The 21,183-nt window shown below is 41.8% G+C and overlaps 1 protein-coding gene across 11 annotated transcripts in view; it reads left to right on the plus strand.

Annotated features, from left to right (window-relative positions):
- Positions 1–21,183, plus strand: part of PPP2R3A (protein phosphatase 2 regulatory subunit B''alpha) — a 1,177,159-nt gene that overhangs the window by 693,040 nt on the left and 462,936 nt on the right. For 10 of the 11 annotated variants that reach the window (XR_004540589.1, XR_004540590.1, XM_033957843.1 and 7 more), the window contains one exon: positions 14,048–14,096. The exons of the other annotated variant lie outside the window; for it this stretch is intronic. Coding sequence is in view for 8 of the 10 variants with exons in the window: in XM_033957843.1 (XP_033813734.1) it covers positions 14,048–14,096 (49 nt within the window). In the remaining 2 variants the exon portion in view is untranslated. The remainder of the gene's footprint in view (positions 1–14,047; positions 14,097–21,183) is intronic. 11 annotated transcript variants of the gene reach the window in all.

Here is a 21,183-nt window from a genome sequence, read left to right on the forward strand (position 1 = left end):
CAAAACTTCAATGCCGCCCAAATAAAAAAGGAGGAGGCCTAGCAATAATTTATCATTCTTCTATCCCTTTTAAAATTGACCTTTTCCCATCATACAACATCCATCCAGTTGAAACTCTCCAATTCACTATTACAAACTCACAACCTCTCAACTTCCTTCTCACTTTATCTCCCCCACCCCCACCCCCGTCACCAAACCTTCCTTAACTGCTCTCATGTGTGCAATCATGGACTGCAGCATCTCCCACCCAAACCCTATTATCCTTGGGGATTTTAATATACATTTTGATCAGCTCAATCATCCAAACACATCAGAACTTTTAACTCTAACTTCAGATATCTCCCTGACACGACTGCTCTCATGTCCTACTCACTCTGCAGAACACACCATTGACATGATATTCAGTCCAAAAGCTATCAGCCGTATCTTTCAAAATCCTCAAACCTACTCTCTCCCATGGTCATATCACGTCTTAATCAATCTTCAACTGAATCTTCCTACTCCTCTATCCACCAACTCACAGAGCACTTATACTTTATGGAGAGGGTGGTGGATGCCTGGAATACACTCCCGAGAGAGGTGGTGGAGAGGAAAACGGTGACTGAGTTCAAAGAAGCATGGGATGAACACAGAGGATCTAGAATCAGAAAATAATATTAAATATTGAACTAAGGCCAGTACTGGGCAGACTTTCACGGTCTATGTCTGTATATGGCCATTTGGGGGAGGATGGGCTGGAGAGGACTTCAATGGCCGGGAGGGTTTAGATGGGATGGAGTAGGTTTTAACGGAGATTTCGGCAGTTGGAACCCAAGCACAGTACCGGTTAGAGCTTTGGATTCTTGCCCAGAAAGAGCTAAGAAGAAAAAAATTTAAAAAAATTTAAATTAAATCAGGTTGGGCAGACTGGATGGACCATTCGGGTCTTTATCTGCCGTCATCTATTATGTTACTATATCAATAAAATTACAACTACCGCTATACAAAATTCCTTTAACCTGAACCTACAAGACTTCACTAATCTAACAATGGATGAACAATCTGATCTCTGGAAAGACTCAACACAATCTCTTATGTACCTTCTTGCCCCCTCCCAGGAAAAAAACATCTCAATTACAACCCAAAAAGAAGCCATGGTACACTGAAAATCTTACCCTCCTCTGCTATGCTGAACATAAATGGTGGCAATCTTGGTCTAACAATTCCCTTCACCATTATAAAGAAATTGCTACACAATACAAAACTTCAATACAACAAGCCAAAAAAGACTACTATTCAAAATATAGAACCACCACCTGCAACTCTTCCGCACTGTTTAGTATAGTACAATCCCTATCCCCATACTCAAACAAGAACCCCCCCCCCCCTTCACTTACACAACCATCTGCTTCAGAACTCACTAACTACTTTGACCACAAAATAAAAGATAGATTGAACCTAGGACAATCCATACCCGTACAGTCTCTGGATCCCTCAGATCAGACAAACCACTTACCTTTCATCACTCTTTCTAATCTTCAACCTCCTTCCATACCAGACCTACTCAAAGTCTTCCAATCAATTAGCACCTCTAATAACCCAACAGAGAGCATTCCCCTTCAATTCTAAAAAAATTCTTCCCTATTTCTGGCCCATTCATTTTGGAAATGATAACAAAAAGTCTTACCTCTAATCTTTTCCCAAAAGCCTAGAAATCTGCACTAGTTTTTCCTAAACTAAAAAAACTAAAATCTAGATGAAACACAGCCAGCAAACTATTGTCCCATCACCAACCTTCCTCTCATCACAAAACGAATGGAAAAAGTAGTAATGAACCATCTTACTGAATTCCTCGATAAAACCAACGCCCTTCACCTATACCAAATCGGCTTCCGCTCCTACTACTTCACAGAATTTTCCCTGCTTGGTCTCACTTCTATTATACATTACTACCATGATCATCGAAAATCCGTCGTTATCTCTCTAGACTTGTCAGCCGCTTTCAACACTATCGACCATCATTGATCGTCTTAAGAACTGTGGTAATATAGGCTCTGCCCTCTTATGGTTTACTTTTTACTTTGAAGACCGTAATTTCAAAATCTACTTGAAGAAAAAATATCTTATCTCCAATTACTCAAACTTATGGCGTTCCTCAAGGCTCTATTCTTTCTCCTTTACTATTCAATATTTTTCTAGCCCCTCTTCTCACCCTAGCTCAGTCCATTGGATTCACAATCTTTGCTTACACAGATGACATCCAGCTTCTTCACCCCATTGATCCTTCCAATATTCATGATATACAAGAAATAAACACTAAACTTGTCAAAATTAGCGACTGGCTCCATATAAATAAACTTTCCCTCAATATAAATAAATCCTGCGGTATATTCTTCCCGATCAGGAACAACGAAGTGATAAATGGACAAATCTCTGTTAAATCTTGCCCAGTAAAAATGGAATCAAAAATAAAATTGCTCTGAGTCATTCTAGGCGAAGATTTAACCTATCATGATCAGATAGGCTCCGTCGTAAAAAGCTGTTTCCACAAACTTCGGCTCATCCATTCTTTAACCTCAATCCTCGAAACTGATGCTATCACAACCCTTATTCACTCACTGGTCATTTCTCATTTAGATTACTGCAACTCCCTATGTAATGGAATCACCCAAAAAGAATGACGTTGTCTGCAGCCCATTCAAAATACAGCAATTAAATTCATCTTTAAGGTAGGAAAATATGATCATGTTACCCCTCTTCTGCAAGAAGCACATTGGCTACCCATAACACATCGTATCACTTATAAAACTTTACTGTTGGTCTTTAAAATCAAACTTTTTTGCCTCCCATCCTTTCTTGATAAACTCATCATCCCCTATTGCTCTTCCCGGACCCTTAGATCGGCTGATCAGAATTTATTGACCATAACTTCTAGCATGGAATTCTACTACACTAAAAATATTAATTTTTCCGTTGTAGCTCCAACTTTATGGAATGCCATGCCACCTCAGCTCCACCATGAAAATTCACTCGACAAATTCAAGACTAAAAAAACGTTCTTATTCCAAGACGCATACTATAGTGTCTAAATATTTCCTTTTCCAACAGCATAGCAGTATATTAAACGAACCACTTTCAAGAAGCGATCCCCTTTCCTAGTGTTTTATTCCTTCCCCTCTTCCCCTTAATTTAATTTGTTTTAACGACATAATTATTATATTTCCTCCCTCTTTACCCTCAAACTCATGTTTGTATTCATAATCTATTTAATGTTCACATTTTCTCCTCCCCCCCCCTTCTAAATTTTTTAAAACATTTTTTAGCTTTGGAAACCGGCCAGGTGCACATCGATGGTTGGTATATTAAAATGTAATTAAACTTGAATTAAACTTGATTTAAATGGGTATATGAGGAAGTGAGAAGATGGATGATATTTGTAATTAATGAGTCAGTTGTATTCTCTTTGACTTTGCGGACCTTTATGGCAGTGGATCGATTGGATTTTGTCTTATTTTTGTCTTGAGTTGATTCACAGTATATGAAAAAGTGATCAGACCAACCAACTGGAATGACCTCCCTGAGCTTCCATGTTTGAGAGATTTTAATAGGTATATCATGTCTAGAGTGTTACCTAATATGTGTGCTAGAACTGAGACAAGTTGGCTAAAACCAAGATCTTGCATTTTTACAAGAAATAGGTTATCCCAGGACAAGCAGACAGCATATTCTCACTGATGGATGACAGCACTGATGGAGCCCCAGTACGGACACTTTAGAGTGAATTGCACTCTAAGAACTTAGAAAGTTCTGGCTAGCCCGCACTGCCCTTGCGCGAGTGCCATCCGGCTCGACCTAGATGCGCGGTCCCTCAGTTTCTTAGTTTCCGCAGAGCTAAGAAGTTGCGTTTCAACGGCTGTTGAATTTTTTCTTCGCTGCCTTCCCGCTCACGTGGCATTTTTCCTTGCCTTTTTTGTGAAGGAGAAGTTTAGAATGTTGTTTCTTGCACTTCTTTATCCTCTCAATCAAGACAACTGGCTATGCTCCCTAGATCTCAAGGAAGCCTACACACACATAATTATTCATCTGGCTTCCAGGAAATACCTCAGATTTCAAATCAATTGACATTACCAATACAAGGTATTCCCCTTCAGCCTGGCATCTTCTCCCAGAGTATTCACGAAGTGCCTGATTGTAGTGGCCGCATCTCTTCATTCTCACGGCCTCCAAGTCTTTCCTTATCTGGATGACTGGTTGATCAAGGCTCCTTCATCCCAGGAAGTGGTCCATGCAACATCTCAGACCATTTCTTTCCTTCAGCTTCTGGGATTCAAAGTCAATTTCCCCAAATCGCATTTCATTCTGACTCAACGTCTTCAGTTCATTGAGGCAATCCTGGACACCACTCTCATGAGAGCGTTCCTCCCACCGGATTGTCTTCAGACTCTCATCCATCTCTGTCAACAAGTGCTTCCACTTCAGACCATCTCTGCCAGACACATGATGGTTCTTCTAGGCCATATGGCTTCCACAGTTCATGTCACACCGTTGGTGAGACTCCATCTGCGTACTCCTCAGTGGACTCTGGCTTCCCAGTGTTCTCAGGCGATGGATTGTCTTTCACAGTACATATCTGGGACATCGTCTCTTCTGCAGTCGCTTCAATGGTGGTTGACCTCCTCCAATATTTCCAGAGGTCTTCTTTATCATCTGCCTCCGCATCACAAAGTCATCATGACAGACATGTCTCCTTGTGCATTGGGGGCACACATAGACGATCTGCAGATTCAGGGTCTTTGGACTGCCAAGGAGCAAAAATTTCATATCAATTTCCTAGAACTCAGAGCAATGTTTTATGCTCTCAAGGCATTTCAACATCTTCTCTGTCCTCAAGTCCTCTTCCTTTGCACGGACAATCAAGTAGCAATGTACTATATAAACAAGCAAGGAGGCACGGGTTCTCTCCTGTTGAGTCAGGAGGCCCAAAAAATTTGGTCTTGGGCGACAGCTCGCAATCTGTTCTTGAAGGCTGTCTACATTCAAGGAGAGAAGAATTCACTAGCAGAAAACCTCAGCAGAATACTTTAACCTCATGAATGGACTCTCGACTCTGTAACTCTCCAGTCCGAATTTGCTCAATGGGGCACTCCTCAGGTAGACTTATTTGCAGCCCCTCACAATCACCAGTTGCCCCAATTTTGCTCCAGACTTTACTCTCCTCTCCATCTGGCAGTGGATGCTTTTCTTCTGGATTGGACGGGTTGGTTTCTATATGCCTTCCCTCCACTTCCTCTCATGTTGATAACTCTGTTCAAGCTCAAGAGAGAAGCAGCCATGATTCTCATTGCTCCACTGTGGCCCAGACAATATTGGTTCTCCCTTCTACTTCAACCCAGTTCCAGGGAACCCATACTTCTGCCAATATTTCCTACTCTGCTTACTCAGAATCAGGAATCGCTTCTACATCCCAACCTGCAGTCTCTACATCTGAAAGCTTGGTTTCTCTCAGGCTGAGTTCTTCTCAATTTATCCTTTCTCAGCCTGTTTATCAAATTATTGATGCCTCCAGGAAACCGGCCACACAGCAATGTTACCAACAGAAGTGGACTAGGTTTTCTTCCTTGTGTTTTCTTCATCATCATGATCCAACTTCCTTGGCAGTGGAATTGGTGTTGGATTATCTCCTTTTTCTGTCTGACTCTGGACTTAAATCTACATCCATTAGAGTCCATCTCAGTGCTATTACTGCTTATCATGAACCAGTACAGGGAAAACCTCTTACTGCTAATCCTTTGGTATCCAGATTCATGAAGGGGCTTTTCAATGTGAAACCACCTCTCAAGCCTCCACCTGTAGTCTGGGACCTTAATGTGGTTCTTTCCAGTTTGATGAAGCCACCATTTGAACCAATGGCCACAGCTCATCTCAAGTTTCTTACCTGTAAAGTGGTCTTTCTTATTGCTCTCACCTCTGCCAGGAGAGTCAGTGGGTTACAAGTACTAGTATCAGATCCACCTTTCACAATTTTCCATCATGATAAGGTGGTTCTGCGCACACATCCAAAGTTTCTGCCAAAAGTTGTCTCTGACTTTCATCTCAATCAGTCGATTGTCTTACCAGTTTTTTTTTCCTAAGCCTCATTCTCATCCTGGAGAAGCGGCCTTGCATACTTTGGACTTTAAACGAGCTTTGGCTTACTACCTTGATCACACAAAGCCACACAGAACTTCTCCCAACTCTTCATCTCATTTGATCCAAACAAATTGGGACATCCTGTTTCCAAGAGAACGATTTCCAACTGGTATGCCACCTGCATCTCATTCTGCTGTGTTCAGACTGGACTGGCACTGGAGAGCCTTGTCACAGCTCATAAAATTAGAGCTATGGCAGCTTCTGTGGCTTTCCTCAGATCTACTCCTATTGAGGAAATTTGTAAAGCTGCTACCTGGTCCTCAGTTCATACCTTCACTTCTCACTACTGTCTGGAGTCTTTCTCCAGGCAGGATGGGTACTTCGGCCTAATGGCCTAATGGCCAACTTTCCCACCATCTCATTTTCTTAGCTTGGAGGTCACCCATCAGTGAGAATATGCTGCCTGCTTGTCCTGGGATAAAGCACAGCTACTTACCGTAACAGGTGTTATCCAGGGACAGCAGGCAGATATTCTCACAATCCACCCATCTCCCCGGGTTGGCTTCTTAGCGGCTTATCTTAACTGAGGGACCACGCACCTACGTCGGGCGGGAAGGCACTCGTGCATTTGCGGTGCGGGCTAGCCAGAACTTTCTAAGTTCTTAGAGGCCCCTTATTGGGGCTCCGTTGGTGCCGTCACCCATCAGTGAGAATATCTGCCTGCTGTCCCTGAATAACACCTGTGACGGTAAGTAACTGTGCTTTTTGGGAATTGCTTGAGCCTGTGTTGCTAGTAAGGTTGAGGCCACCAAGAACCACTAGGTTTGAAAAATTAGCTGCAAATTGGATAATTAGCTCTTGAAGGAGATTAATGGATGAATTATTGGTGCTCGATAGAGAGTAAACTAGGAGAAATGTTATGTGGAGAATATCTGAAGATATTAATAGATATTCTGTAGGACGGACAATCATTGCTTGTCTTTTATACAATTTGTAGCAACTTTTGAAAATAAAAATTAGATCCCCCCACCTCGTTTTATATCTCTGGTTTGTGAGATGTGGTGATAGCCTGTGGAGCAGATTTGTAATGGAGAGATGGTATCTCCTTCTAGCAGCCAGGTTTCGGTCAGTCCAAGACAGTCAAGTTTCTGATTGAGGGTTAGATCATGGAGGTGACATTTTTTAGAAGCTGCAGCTCTGGTGTTTAGAAGACCTATTTGCAGTTGGGAGAATGAGTGAGAATTGAGAGTAGCCAAGCGTGTAGGATGAATATAGGAGAGAAAGCTTAGCTTAGCCGGTTAGCTGTGATTTTCAATCCACTAACTGTCTAAGTAACTGTATAAAGTTAGGATAGCAAAAAGGCTGCCCTAACTTTATACACTGATCTAAATATTGTCTCACCAACCTGGTTAATCTATGGGTGACTACTGATACCCAGATATTGAATGCTGGGAGCTGCGCATGCCTCAGCACTAAATATCCAAGGTTAGTTCAGACTACAACTATGAGCGATTTTGACACTGCATATCACCATAGGTTGAATATTGAGCCCATACTGTCCATTGCTATGACTATTGACCTGTATATGTCTAAAATAAGCTATACTAAATAGTAGATGTAGATGTATGCATGTATCTAGTGGGGTAATTTTCCAAGTATCTGGATTCTTTCCCTTTGAAATCCTGTGTAATTTATACCCATACTTGCCACATATGTTAAGTACAGTCAAACCTCGGTTTGTGAGTGTTTTGCAAGACAAGCAAAACACTCAAGCAAATCGTGCCTCGCAAACTGAGCATTGACTCGATTTGCGAGCACCCCCCAAGAACCAGCATCCCCACCTGCAAGCGCCCCCCCCCCCCGAGAACTGGCATCGCCCCCACCGCTCACAAATTCCCCCCGAAACTGGCATCGCACACCCCCACGCCCAAACACAAGCCCTTACCCCGAACTGACACCAGCACGCAGCACCAACCTACAGGACGTGCTGATGCCTGAAGATCCTGCCTCTTGCCTGAGCTGGGCCTTAAGCATCTGCGCATGCTCAAGGCCTTCTGGCTCCCGCAGGGAGAGCAGGAACCAGAAGGCCTTGAGCATGCATAGATGCTCAAAGCCCAGCCCAGGCAAGAGACAGGATCTTCAAGCACCGGCACGTCCTGTGGGTTGGTGCTGCGTGCCGGTGCTAGATTGGGGTAAGGGCTTGTGTTTGGGCGGGTGGACGATGATGGTTCCCAGGGGGGGCGGGGAGGGGCAATGCCGGTTCTCAGGGGGGCGTTCTCGGGCAGGGAGGGCAATGCCGGTTCTCGGGGGGGGAAGCGTGTCAGTGGCCTCGGAGGTTGGGTGTCTTTTTGGGATGTGGTTGGGTGAGGTAGAGCAGCACTGGTGGCCTTGGGGGGAACCAATCAAGCGAGTTTCCCTTACTTCCTATGGGGAAACTTGCTTTGATATACGAGCACTTTGGTTTACGAGCATGCTTCTGGAACGAATTATGCTCGTAAACCAAGGTTTTACTGTATGTTTATGTTTATTAAAAACTTTATATACCGCGTAACAGCCTAAAAAGGATCCAAGCAGTTTATAATATATATTTCACATTCAATAAGAAAAGAACTCCATTTAAAAATAGAAAAGGAAAGAATAAAAGCAAAAGCTATTTTTTTGTTTTTAAATTCATAAAATACTATAACAATCAAAATCTCAATAATGACAATTTAGGGGGCATGGCTTGAAAGCGCAGCCGGATGGTCTGGTGAAGATCAAGCTCTGCATATACAAGCTTTATGAAAGTAATTTAAGCCACCAAAGTAGTTTCATTTTTAGCGATATTTGGAGATTTAAGTCCAAGAATGGCTTCGAGTAAGCTGACAAAAAATGAAGTGGCTGGCACAAGTGGGGGAGGTGCTAAAAGGTCAAAGCTGGAACCTGTAAATCCTGCTAAAGTGCCTTTGCCCAAAGATGATAATGGTGACATCTTTGCTCAGCTGAAAGTAATCACAGAAATAGTTTCGGACAACGCGCAAAATTTGAAAGCGGTAAAGGATGAAGTCAAAATTCTCACAGCGCATATGGAAAATTTTGAATTAAAAGTTGATCAAATGGACAAAAGAATGACAGCAAATGAAACGGAGTTAAAGAAATGCAAATCATACAGAGAAAAAGTGGATGTCCTTTCTAAAGAGCTGGAGGATTGCATTAATAGGGGAAAACGGAACAATTTAAGAATAAATGGGTTCCCTGAGGGAGTTGAAAATAATGATGCAATCTCTTTCCTTGAACATTTTCTTCCTAAGATTCTGCCTCTTAAGTCAAAATATCCTTTGGAATTTGAGAGGGCTCATAGGATCCCTATGAGAAGATCTGGCAAGGATATGATGAAGTCCCCTGATTTTCAATCTTCTAAGACATCAGCAAGTCATGGAAATCATAAGGCTTGCAAAAGAAAATAGGAATTTAAAATGTCAGGACTCAAAAATTCACATTCTGCCAGATTTTGCTAAGTCTACCGCTGATAAGAGGAAAAAACTGCTTGATCTAAGACCTCAAATGAGACAGCTTGGGGCTAAATTCGGCTTGATATACCCTGCTATAATGAGGGTTATGCCAATAAAACTTTTAATTTCGAGGATCCTGACAAATTAAAGGAATTTTTGGATATATGTGAGCAACCAATGATGACATAAGGTTGGAAGGATAAAAAGAATTGCAAGTAACTGTTTATTTGTGTTCAATTTGATTTTTATTTCATATTTGTGAATGATAAATAAATACTTATGTGGAATATGAGGTGGAATTTTTTTTTTTTTTTAATTCAACTGAATTAACAGTCCTAGATACACAGCAATATTAGTAAACATTCTTTTTGAATGCTTGGAAAGAAGTTCCGTGATGCTATGCAAAATAGATGTTTTCCCAAGACTTCTAAATTCTATTTTACAAATATATTATACACTTGATTTGATGTTATGAACGTGCTCTATATTAATTGCTTTATAAGTTATTGAATGCAAACTGGAAAGCTTTGTAAGCCTATCAGAAAAGGTTTTTCATTTGCTCAAAAATTGATACGTCATAATATCATTTAATATTGATGCGGGATTCTAAGTTTCTGCAAAAGCTTCAATTAATAACATGGAGTCTTTGATTTAGATATGGACACACTGTTGGGCTTCTTAGGAATTATAAATGGAAGATTAGAAGGTTTTTTCTCTTACTTTGTGCCTTGTTTACATATGGCTGTACTTCAATAGTAGTGGCATAGTTCATCTGTGTGCTGTTACGTACCTAAGAAATATTGTACTAACTAACTAAATAAATACAGGTACTATGGCTGAATCTTTAACAATTGTTTTGCCAAAGCCAAACAGAGATCCTACTTTGGTTTTAAACTACAGGCCTATCTCATTAATAAATGTGGATGGTAAACTTTTGGCTAAGATATTGGCTTTACGCTTGGCCAAGGCTCTCCCTTTTATTATTGATATGCATCAAACTGGATTCGTTGCGAAAAGACATTCCTCTAACAATACTAGGCCTTTCATATATTAAATTTATCTAAAGAAAGTGCTGATCCTGTTTTTTCTATATCTCTAGATGCAGAAAAAGCTTTTGATAGAGTTGAATGGTCTTTCATATATCAAGCATTGGAATGGTTTGGTATAGGTTCGGGATTTATACAAATGATTCAAACTTTGTATAGCTCCCTTTCTGCAAGATTATATATTAATAATAATTTCTCTGATCGTTTTACTTTGCAGAGGGGAGTTAGACAGGGTTGTCCTCTGTCTCCTTTGCTTTTTGATATTGTATTAGAACCCTTGTTATTAGCCATTCAACAAGCAAAGGGGATAAAGGGTATTCTCTTTTCTGATAGAGAATACAAAGTTTCAGCATATGCAGATGATATATTGCTATATTTGAGAAATCCAGAAACTACCATTCCATGTTTATTAGAATTGATTGATATATTTGGTAAATTTTCAGGATATAAAATAAATTGGAGTAAGTTAGAAATTCTTCCTCTTAATGTGCATTGTACTAAAGGTCTATTTGATTATTTCTCTTTTACTTGGAAAGAGGATGGTTTAAAATATTTAGGTATAATGATAAAAAATACTCTGGAAGACACTGAAAGAGAATGAAAAACTTTTATTAAAAAAAATAACAGAAATGTGTGAACAATGGAATCCTTTACATCTTTCTTGGTGGGGGAGAGTCCAAACTGTTAAAATGATGATTTTGCCTGTAGTTTGTTATCAAATGAGTATGATACCGATTTTTTTTCAAGGGTCCTTTTATAAAAAACTTAATGGTATTCTTACAAAATTTGTTTGGCTGGGTAAAAGACCTAGAATTGCTTTAGTATCTCTACAAAAACCAATTGAGGAGGGCGGGGTAAAATTTCCAAATTTTTATAGGTATCATCAAGCCTATATTTTACGCCAGGGTATGTATTGAATCCTCCCAGAACTCTTTGACAATGCTCCAGATTGGTTATACCTCAGTATATTGGTGCCCTCAGTGTGTAGGGTCAGCGATGGGAGAAATTCTCCAGCGCTTACTCCACAAGGTACAGGTAACCATACCCCCACCTGCACACCAGGTATCGTTCCTGATATCTGGGGGATAATTTTCATCGTCCTCCCATCCTTGCTGTTTGACTCAGGAAGACATTTTAAAGCTAAGTCTACTGTTACTTTTGGGGAGTTGGCTGGGGGGTTCCCAGAGTGGTTTCCAACAGCGATTACATTGGTGTCTATTTAGGTATTCACTGTTTTTGATTCATCTTTTAATTTAATTTAAGGCACACTAGTGGCGCCCAATGATAATATGCAGGAGGGGGTATGGTTACCTCTACCTTGTGGAGTAAGCGCTGGAGAATTTCTCCCATCGCTGACCCTACACACTGAGGGCACCCTATCACACAAAATTATTACTATTAGAAGATTCTTTCTGTTGTGTTCTATTCTCAGTGTTTTTCGCTGTTGAGTTACCCCTCTCGGAACCTTGTGACTTTTTGCTGCCTTGTTGCTGCTATCTTTTGGTTAGTATAAAAATGCCTAGGAGATATAAACAGAACAGAATTTTGATTGATACATGGAAAACTTTGAGGTACATTAGTAATTTAACACATATTCCAATAAATAAATCAATGAATCAATCTCTATGGATAAACTCAAGGATTCAAATTGGAGGATCTCAAATTTTATGGAAGCACTGGATTGTTGCTGGCATAAGAACTTTAAATGATGTTATTTCAGAAGGTAAACTGCTTGATTTTTCACAGTTGCAGAATAGATTTGGTCTTAATAAATCACAAAGTTTTAAATGGTTGCAACTGAAGCAGGCTATTCATGTGGGGTTCCCTGAATGGAAAATTCTTAATACTCAATATAGTTTGGAGTTCCTATGCTTCCAGGCAGACTTCCTGGGTCATCAAGCCGCACAGTGGTATAAATTATTATCTGGATTTCTTAATAAAAAACCGAAAACTGGTCTTAGAGACATTTGGAGCATTGAGATTAATCATCAGATTTCTGCTTCTCAATGGCCACGAATTTGGTCCTGGAGAATGAGATGTACAGTGTCGGCATCTATGAGACAAACTTGGTTCTTTTTATTACATTTCGTTTACAAAAGTTGGATAGCTCTAAATCTAATAGATGCTGGCACTGTAATCTAGAAGCGGGGACATTGGATCATCTAATTTTTTATTGTCCCTACATTATGAACTTTTGAAATTTAATTTGGTCTTAAATAAACTGCTTATTAGAAAACCATGTTGCAATATCATATGATACTGTTTTGTTTGGTATGTCTATGAGGAAAAAAAGTCAATTATCAGCACATAACAACAAACTTTTAATGATCATGACAGGAGTTGCTATTCAACATATTACTAACAACTGGAAAAATTATACTAATCTTAGTTATGCATTTTGGTGGAATTCTTTGTGCCATATTTATAAGATGGAAAGAGTAATTGCTTTACAGAAAGGTTGTTATAACAATTTTTTAAAGATATGGGGGCCATTGGTTAAATATTGCAATGAATAGGCATCATTTTCCTCTGATAGTATACATATATATAGGGGGCAGGGGATGGGGGGGGGAAATTGATGTAATAATGAATTTATAATAATTCTATTGTGTATTTAATGGTAATAATGGTGATGGGTTGGGGAGGGAAATTAATTAATTTCTATATTTATGATATTATTGAAAGAATTTCAAGTGTTGTATAAATGTATTTTATGTTGTTCTTATGTGTACTTGTTGTAAGTTTAAAAATGAATAAAGAATTTTTTTTAAAAAAATGACAATTCTAATAATAAAATTCTATAACAATAGTAAACCATAACTAAATTAATACAAATTGAAAATTTCATTAAAAAAATCAATCATTACATAAATACAGATTACAGTCCCAAACTCATTTTGTCAATTTGAAAAAGCCAATTGGAAAAAATGTGCTTTTAAATGTCTTTTGAAATTTATGTATGATTCTTCTTTTCTCAGATCTATGGGAAAGTTATTCCATAACAGCAGAACTAAATAAAAGAATGCACAATCTCTAGTTGAAGCAATATGTGCCTTCAAGATATGGGGAACAACTATCCTATTGTTATTCAAAGATCGTAATAAATGCCTTGGGGCATAAAATAACACCAAGTTAAAAAGATATGAAGGCTGTAGCTGAAATAATGCTCTATGTGCCAACATCGAGATCTTAAGTTTGATCCTAAATTCCATTGGTAACCAGTGGAATTTTAAATACAAAGGTGTCACAAGATCACAAATATATGCACGGCCTAACAATCTAATCTAAGTATTTTTTAACAAAGTTACCCATTTATACCCACAGTTATCACATAAAGTGTGTGTTTTTGTTATTAGATTACTGTCTTCAGACCTAATTCTATGCATAACTGTTTTTTCCTAGCATCTTCAAATAGAATCATTGAACGGATATTCTCTGGAGCAGTGACAAGGTAATAAACCCAATTTTTCCACAGAATTAGAACTGACGAAAACTTTGAAAACCAAAGGAAACCAATTCATTTTAAAAACCAACCATAATTTCTTTTATATGTATCAAATCAATATGTATTTACTTATTTATATTTTTACCTTTATATACCGTATTTTTCGCTCTATAAGATGCACTTTTTCCCCCCCAAAAGTGGGTGGAAATAAGGGTGCATCTTATAGAGTGAATACTAACTAACTTCGCCCTCCCCTATCTTAATTTCTTCAGCAGACTGGCAGTTCGGCAGTCCAGCGCTTTAGGGCAGGAGCTTTCAGCCTCCTGCCCTTCAATCCGGCTTTCTCTCCAGTGGCAGGCAGAGTCGGAGCGGCAAGAAGGCAGCGCGCGAGTTTTTCTTTTTCTGCCTTACCGCTCCATGAATGCTGGTCCAGCCCTACAGCCTCCTGGCCTTCTCTCCTTTCTCCCCCCGAACGGCATGCCTTGTCTCGCATCATTCTGTGAATGACTGTCCCAGGTCTCGTTGAGTGGCATGGGACAAGGCAGGAAGAGAAAACTCACACCTACTTACTTGCCGCTCTGCCGCTGCCAGTGCCATTCGGGGGGAGAAAGGAGAGAAGGACAGGAGGCTGTAGGGCTGGACTGCCATTCACGGAGCGGCAAGGCAGAAAGCAAAAAACTCACGCCTGCCTTCTTGCTGCTCCAACGCTGCCTGCCTCTGGGGAGAAAGCTGGATCGAAGGGCAGTAGGCTGAAAGCTCCTGCCCTACAGCGCTAGACTGCCGGAGAAATTAAGGTAGGGGGGACCTTGCCTGCCTGCCCTGCCACTAGGCTTGCCTGTTCTACCCTGTGCCTTGTCCCGGCCTACCACTAGACCACCAGAGGGGGGACAGGGTACAGAGTCTGGCAGGGAGGGGGACAGGGTGCAGAGCCTGGCAAGGAGTGTGGGGCTGGGTGCAGAGCCTGGCAGGGAGAATTTGGTTCAGAATGGTTTTTTTCTTGTTTTCCTCCTCTAAATCTTGGGTGTGTCATAAGGTCAGGTACATCTTATGAAGCAAAAAATACGGTAGCACTTTATGTAACTTTGGCTGTAATCACAGCTCTGCCACCAACTCTAACATAGAAACATAGAAGATGATGGCAGATAAGGGCCATAGCCCATCAGGTCTGCCCACTCTACTGACCCACCCCCAAGTCTACTATCCTAGGGATCCCACTCCTGGTGACAGGTTCCCTTGGCTTAACCCTCTAAGGGATCCCACATGGGCATCCCATTTGCTCTTAAATTCTTGCACGCTGTTTGTCTCGATCACCTGCATCGGGAGCTCGTTCCAAGGATCAACCACTCTCTCGGTGAAGAAATATTTCCTGGTGTCGCCATGAAATTTCCCGCCCCTGAGTTTGAGCGGATGCCCTTTTGTGGCTGAGGGTCCTTTGAGAAAGAGAATCTCTTCTTCCATCTCGATACGGCCGGTAATATACTTAAACATCTCGATCATGTCTCCTCTCTCCCTTTGTTCCTTGAGTGAGTACAGCCGCAAATTTTTCAGCCTTTCCTCGTACGATAGATCCTTAAGCCCCGAGACCATCCTGGTGGCCATCCGTTGCACCAATTCTACTCTCAGCACATCTTTTCAGTAGTGTGGCCTCCAGAATTGCACACAGTATTCCAAATGAGGTCTCACTATGGTTCTGTATAATGGCATTATGACTTCAGGCTTCCGGATGACGAAACTCCTGCGGATGCAACCTAACAACTGTCTTGCCTTAGATGAAGCCTTCTCCACATGATCAGCAGTTTTCATGTCTGCGCTGATGATCACTCCCAAGTCTCATTCTTTTGAAGTTCTAGCTAAGGTCTCACCATTCAAGGTGTAAGTTCTGCACGGATTTCTGCTGCCGAGGTGCATGATCTTGCATTTCTTAGCGTTGAAGCCCAGCTGCCAGGTCGAGGACCAAAGCTCCAACAAATGTAGGTCCTGTGTCATACTATCGGGTGAATTGCCATCTCTCACTATATTGCATAGTTTGGCGTCATCAGCGAATAACGTTATCTTTCCTTGAAGCCCCTGAGTTAGGTCCCCTATGAATATGTTGAAAAGGAGCGGGCCCAAGACTGAGCCCTGCGGTACTCCACTGGTCATCTCCGATGTTTTAGAGAGGATACCATTAACTACCACCCTCTGAAGTCTGCCACTCAGCCAGTCATTGACCCATGTAGTTAATGTTTCTTCCAGCCCCATTGATTTCATCTTGCTCAACAGTCTGCGATGCGGGACACTATCGAAAGCTTTGCTGAAGTCTAGGTATACGACGTCCACGGATTCTCCCAAGTCTAGCTGTTTTGTTACCCAGTCAAAGAAGCTGATGAGATTGGATTGGCAGGACCTATCCTTGGTGAATCCGTGTTGACTGGGATCCCGTAGATTCTCCTCATCCAAGATTGCGTTTAATTTACGTTTGATTAGTGTTTCCATGAGTTTGCATACTATTGATGTGAGACTCACCGGTCTGTAGTTTGCAGCCTCTGCCCTGCAACTCTTTTTGTGCAGTGGAACGACGTTAGCTGTTTTCCAGTCTATGGGGACTCTCCCCGAACTTAGGGAGAGATTGAAGAGTCCTGATAGCGGTTCTGCCAGGACATCACGCAGCTCACTGAGCATCCTGGGGTGTAGATTGTCCGGTCCCTTGGCTTTGTTCATCTTGAGTCTTGCCAGTTCGTAGTAGACGTCGCCAGGTGTGAACTCGAAATTCTGAAACAGGTCTTCCACGCTGGGCCTTGCCTGCAACTGCGGACAGTGCCCCGGTGCCTCGCAGGTGAAGACCAAGCAGAAGTATTCATTCAGTAGTCCTGCTTTATCGGAATCTGATTCTGCGTAGTTCCCATCTGGTTTTCTAAGGCGTACTATCCCGTCTGTGTTCTTTTTCCTATCACTAATATACCTGAAGAAGGATTTGTCCCCTTTCTTCATGTTCTTTGCCAGTCTCTTCCACTCGAAGTTTGGCCTCCCTGACTGCCGTTTTGACCGCTGCAGACCTCGCCCTATGTTCTAGTTTAACTTCCCTAGTCTCCGTTCGTTTGTAGGAAATAAATGCTTTTTTCTTCTCCTTGACGAGGTGCGAGATTTCTGCGGAGTACCATTGGGGTTTGTTGTTTCTCTGCCGTTTGTGTACTGATTTAATGTAGAGGCTTGTCGCTTCATGTATGGTAGATTTCAGGGATGACCACATAGCTTCCATATCATCGGTTGTAGCTTGGTTCTGCAGTGTCCGGTGGACGAAATCTCCCATGCGTTCGAAGTCAGTGCCTCGGAAGTTGAATACTTTTGTTTTCATGTATGATCTAGGGAAACCTTTCCTGAGGTAGAACCACACCATGTTGTGGTCGCTGGAGGCTAGTGTATCTCCTACCGAGACCTTCGAGACGCTATCCCCGTTGGTGAGTACCAAGTCCAGGATCACCTGAGCCCTAGTGGGTTCCAATACCATTTGTTTGAGTCGTGCTCCCTTTATGGATATTAACAGTCTCCTGTTGCCACTGGTTGTTGCTGAGTATGAGTTCCAATCTGTGTCAGGCATGTTGAAGTCCCCTAGCAGAACAGCGTCTCCCCGTAGAGTGATATTCTCTATGTCTTCAATTAATTTGGAGTCTTTGTCTTTCAGTTGTCTTGGAGGTCTATATACTACACCAAGATACAGGCATTTTTCCCTGCCTCTGGCCAGGTTCACCCAGAGGGATTCCCCGGTGTACTTGACATCTGTGATTCTGGTAGTTTTGATGTCTTCTTTAATGTATAGTGCCACCCCTCCCCCTGACTTTCCCTCTCTGTCCTGACGAAATAAGTTGTATCCCAGTATAGCCATATCCCACCCATGAGAGTCTGTGAACCAAGTTTCGGATATTGCCACCACGTCAAGGTCAGCATTCATTATTTCGATCTCTAATTCTAGAATCTTATTGCCTAAACTGTGTGCATTAACATACATAGCCCTCCATACCCCATGATTGCTAAGTCCCTGTGGGGAGTTTCCCACCTGGGGTAGTGTGACTCCTAGAGAATTGTTTGCAATGGGGGCACTTACTTTGGACTTAGAATCGGAGTTTCGACTCACCTCGTCAGGATCGTTCCTTACTGCACTTGTATCTGAGTGGGTACCCTCCCCCGACTTACCTAGTTTAAAGCCCTACGAATCAGGCTGGCTAGTCAGTGTCCAAAGACCCCTGCTGGTCAGATGGAGTCCGTCTGGTCCCTCTGTGTGATCATCATCTTTCTCTTTGTCTTAGTTTTAAAGCTGACATTATGATTTGTAGTATGGTTTACAAAACATTGTATGGATTGGCTCCTGAGGATTTGGTCTCCTTAATTTCATTATTAGGGTCATCTCTTACAGGTTGTAGCTATTCTAAAGCTGAGGTCACTTTATGAAAGATTCTTCTCATATTATTCAGCAAGGTCTTATAATTGTTTACCTTTAAATATTCAACTAGCTCCTACTTATGTTCTTTACTGAAAACTATTGAAATCTTATCTGTCTGGAAAATACTGTAAGATTGATAGAATATGACATAATTTTTATGTTGTTTTTTGTTGTTGGTTACTGTGATACTGTGAGCAAGGGTGGACTCGGGGCCTGGATAGGACACCATGAAGCATGCTAAGGTGAACAAAATTAACATTTATTAAGGCTGTTAGGAAGGGGGATCCTATTTGGTTCACAGGTGAAAGAGAAATCATATGCAAACCTACATCTTGAATATAGGAATGTCCTCTGTGACCTGTTCCTGCAAGACCACTGTAAGCACTATAGTCTCTCGATAAGGCAATACCTTCTTTTGGCTCTAGTCTGGCTTCCCAGAGTTATCAGTAGTTCTTACCATTTTGTCAGCCAGCTTGCTTTATGCTGGATCCAGTATACCAAACTATAAGGTCCTAGTTAAACTGGGACTACCTGACTGTTGTGGTTCAGGTTCACAGGCATAGGCCTCTGGGCCTCCCTAACACAGCTGTGCCCTGAGCTTTTATACTTTCTTGTTCCTATCTTCCTGGCTCCACCTTTACCATGTCATTTCCCTCTTGGGTGGGACTAGGGATTTTAAGGTAGCCCTAACACTGTGAGGGAGTGTTCTTAATGGAAAGTGCAGCATCCTATAGACTCCCTCACATACCCTCACCCTCAGAGCAACCATGTCCAGTTGAGCACCTGTCCTTAACACCCAGGGTTTCTGAAACTATCCCAGGTAAACCCAGAAACCCATTCCAAATAAGAAAGGCTTCAGAGCATAGGTGGGGCAAAGAAGTCACAATAGCCATTGGCTTTGACATTCACCCAGATCTCCAATACACAACACTAGTCACAGTGGTAGGCATCCACGTAGAAGCTCCTCATTTGACATGTGGAAGAAGTCCTCATCAGCATCCAGGAGAGATGAGTCCCCCTCCTCTTCTTCAGCCTCATCATTGTCTTCCTCACTCGCACAATATTCATCATGCAGCTCCTCAACCTCAGGGTTAAATTCAAGGACAACATAAGAGCATTCTTCTCCTTCATGTGTGGCTCACTAATTTTTACTCACCAGGAGACTTTGAATATCTGGCAATGGCAATGGGCTTTGGTTGACAGACTAACAAAATCAATGCTCCTGGGGCAGTTATTGTGGCCCCATGGAGTTGTTGCTGAGAGAAAATCTTGGGAATAGAAACCATTGGTCGGGGTGGATACTGGCTCCTTTCCACATTCTTTATTACAGCCAAAAGCTGGCACTGACCTTGGTTTGCTCTTTAACCTTTGATTCTCAACAAGGCTTCTCTCACTAAGTAAACTTCTTAGGTTTCCTTCATTGGCTGGCCCAGGTCCCTCCTCACCAGTGTTCCTATTACCACAGGTAGTTGCTTAGAAGGGAGCTTAGCACACATCAAGACTTCATTGAATTCTCATCTCTAGTGTCAAGCAGATCACCCTTCTGGGAAGTATCCTTGATCCAGCTAAATGAGCCCTCCAGCTCTGTGTACATTGCATGGTTAGATGCTTCCACCTGGGTAAACTTGGCTTGGACCTAGGCTGTTTCTACAGGACCAATGTGCCTCTATCCAGCTATGCTACTTTCCCCTGCATTTCTTGAGCGTGTAGTTGTAGCGTGGTATTCTTGCAGGCCAGCATTTGAAGTCATTCTAACATCATGTTATAGCTCCAACAAGTTCCAGTCAGTTGCCTTTGCAGTTCAGAGCACTGCCGCAGGTGGATTGTGCCTGCCAGCTCATGTTTCAGCTGTTTAACTTCCCCCTTGAGGCTCTCAAAATTGTCTTCATTAATCCGGGTGATCTCTTTAGCTTCCTGCATTTCCTTGAGCAGTTCTTTGGCCTGCTCTGGAAGGGAAGGTCTGTGGTAATTAGGAGCTCTTGTCACAGGAGTTCTTATCACGAGGTCATTACCATAGTCTGGGTTTCCAAACTAGGGTTTAGCTTTGTTGGTTCCTGCTCCTTTTCCTGGGATCCCAATGGAACTTTTGAACATTCGGATTTTAACTGTCTTATTTTTTCAATCTGTTGCTCAGTGGTTTCCAACATCCCTTTACTTTCTTCTTCTACATTGTCACAGATGGACCATCATTCTGCCACAATTTTTCCATTTTGCTGTATAAGGATTTTCAGGCTATTCTCATATTGGTTTCAGAGAGGACGTTCTGGGCCAGCCAGGAAGTGATTGGCTGGCCCAGAACATCCTCTCCGACGTCAGAATTGACGTCGGAAAGAAGACTTCCTGTTGGTTTTAGCAGCAGCAGGGTGGTAAGATAGCAGCCAATCTGGGGAAAGGAAGGAGGGAGGCTTTTTTTTTTTGCGCGTGACAGGTATGGACAGGGTCTGAAAACGGGACCTATGGTCACCTTAATCTTGCTGGTCCTGCGCGGACCGGCAGAAATTTCCTGCGGACCGGCAGTTGAAGAACAGTGGGCTATAAAAAATGAATAAATAAATAAATATTCCTTAATTTATTGGACTTGTTTCCTACTCTGATTCTGAGCTTCGATCAATTGACCATGGAGAGATTCCTTCTCTTCCTTTAGTCTCCTTATAAAGCTAGTTGCTACCCTAGAGA

The sequence above is a fragment of the Geotrypetes seraphini genome, chromosome 9 (genome assembly GCF_902459505.1).
Source record: "Geotrypetes seraphini chromosome 9, aGeoSer1.1, whole genome shotgun sequence".
NCBI classification, from domain to species: Eukaryota; Metazoa; Chordata; class Amphibia; order Gymnophiona; family Dermophiidae; genus Geotrypetes; species Geotrypetes seraphini.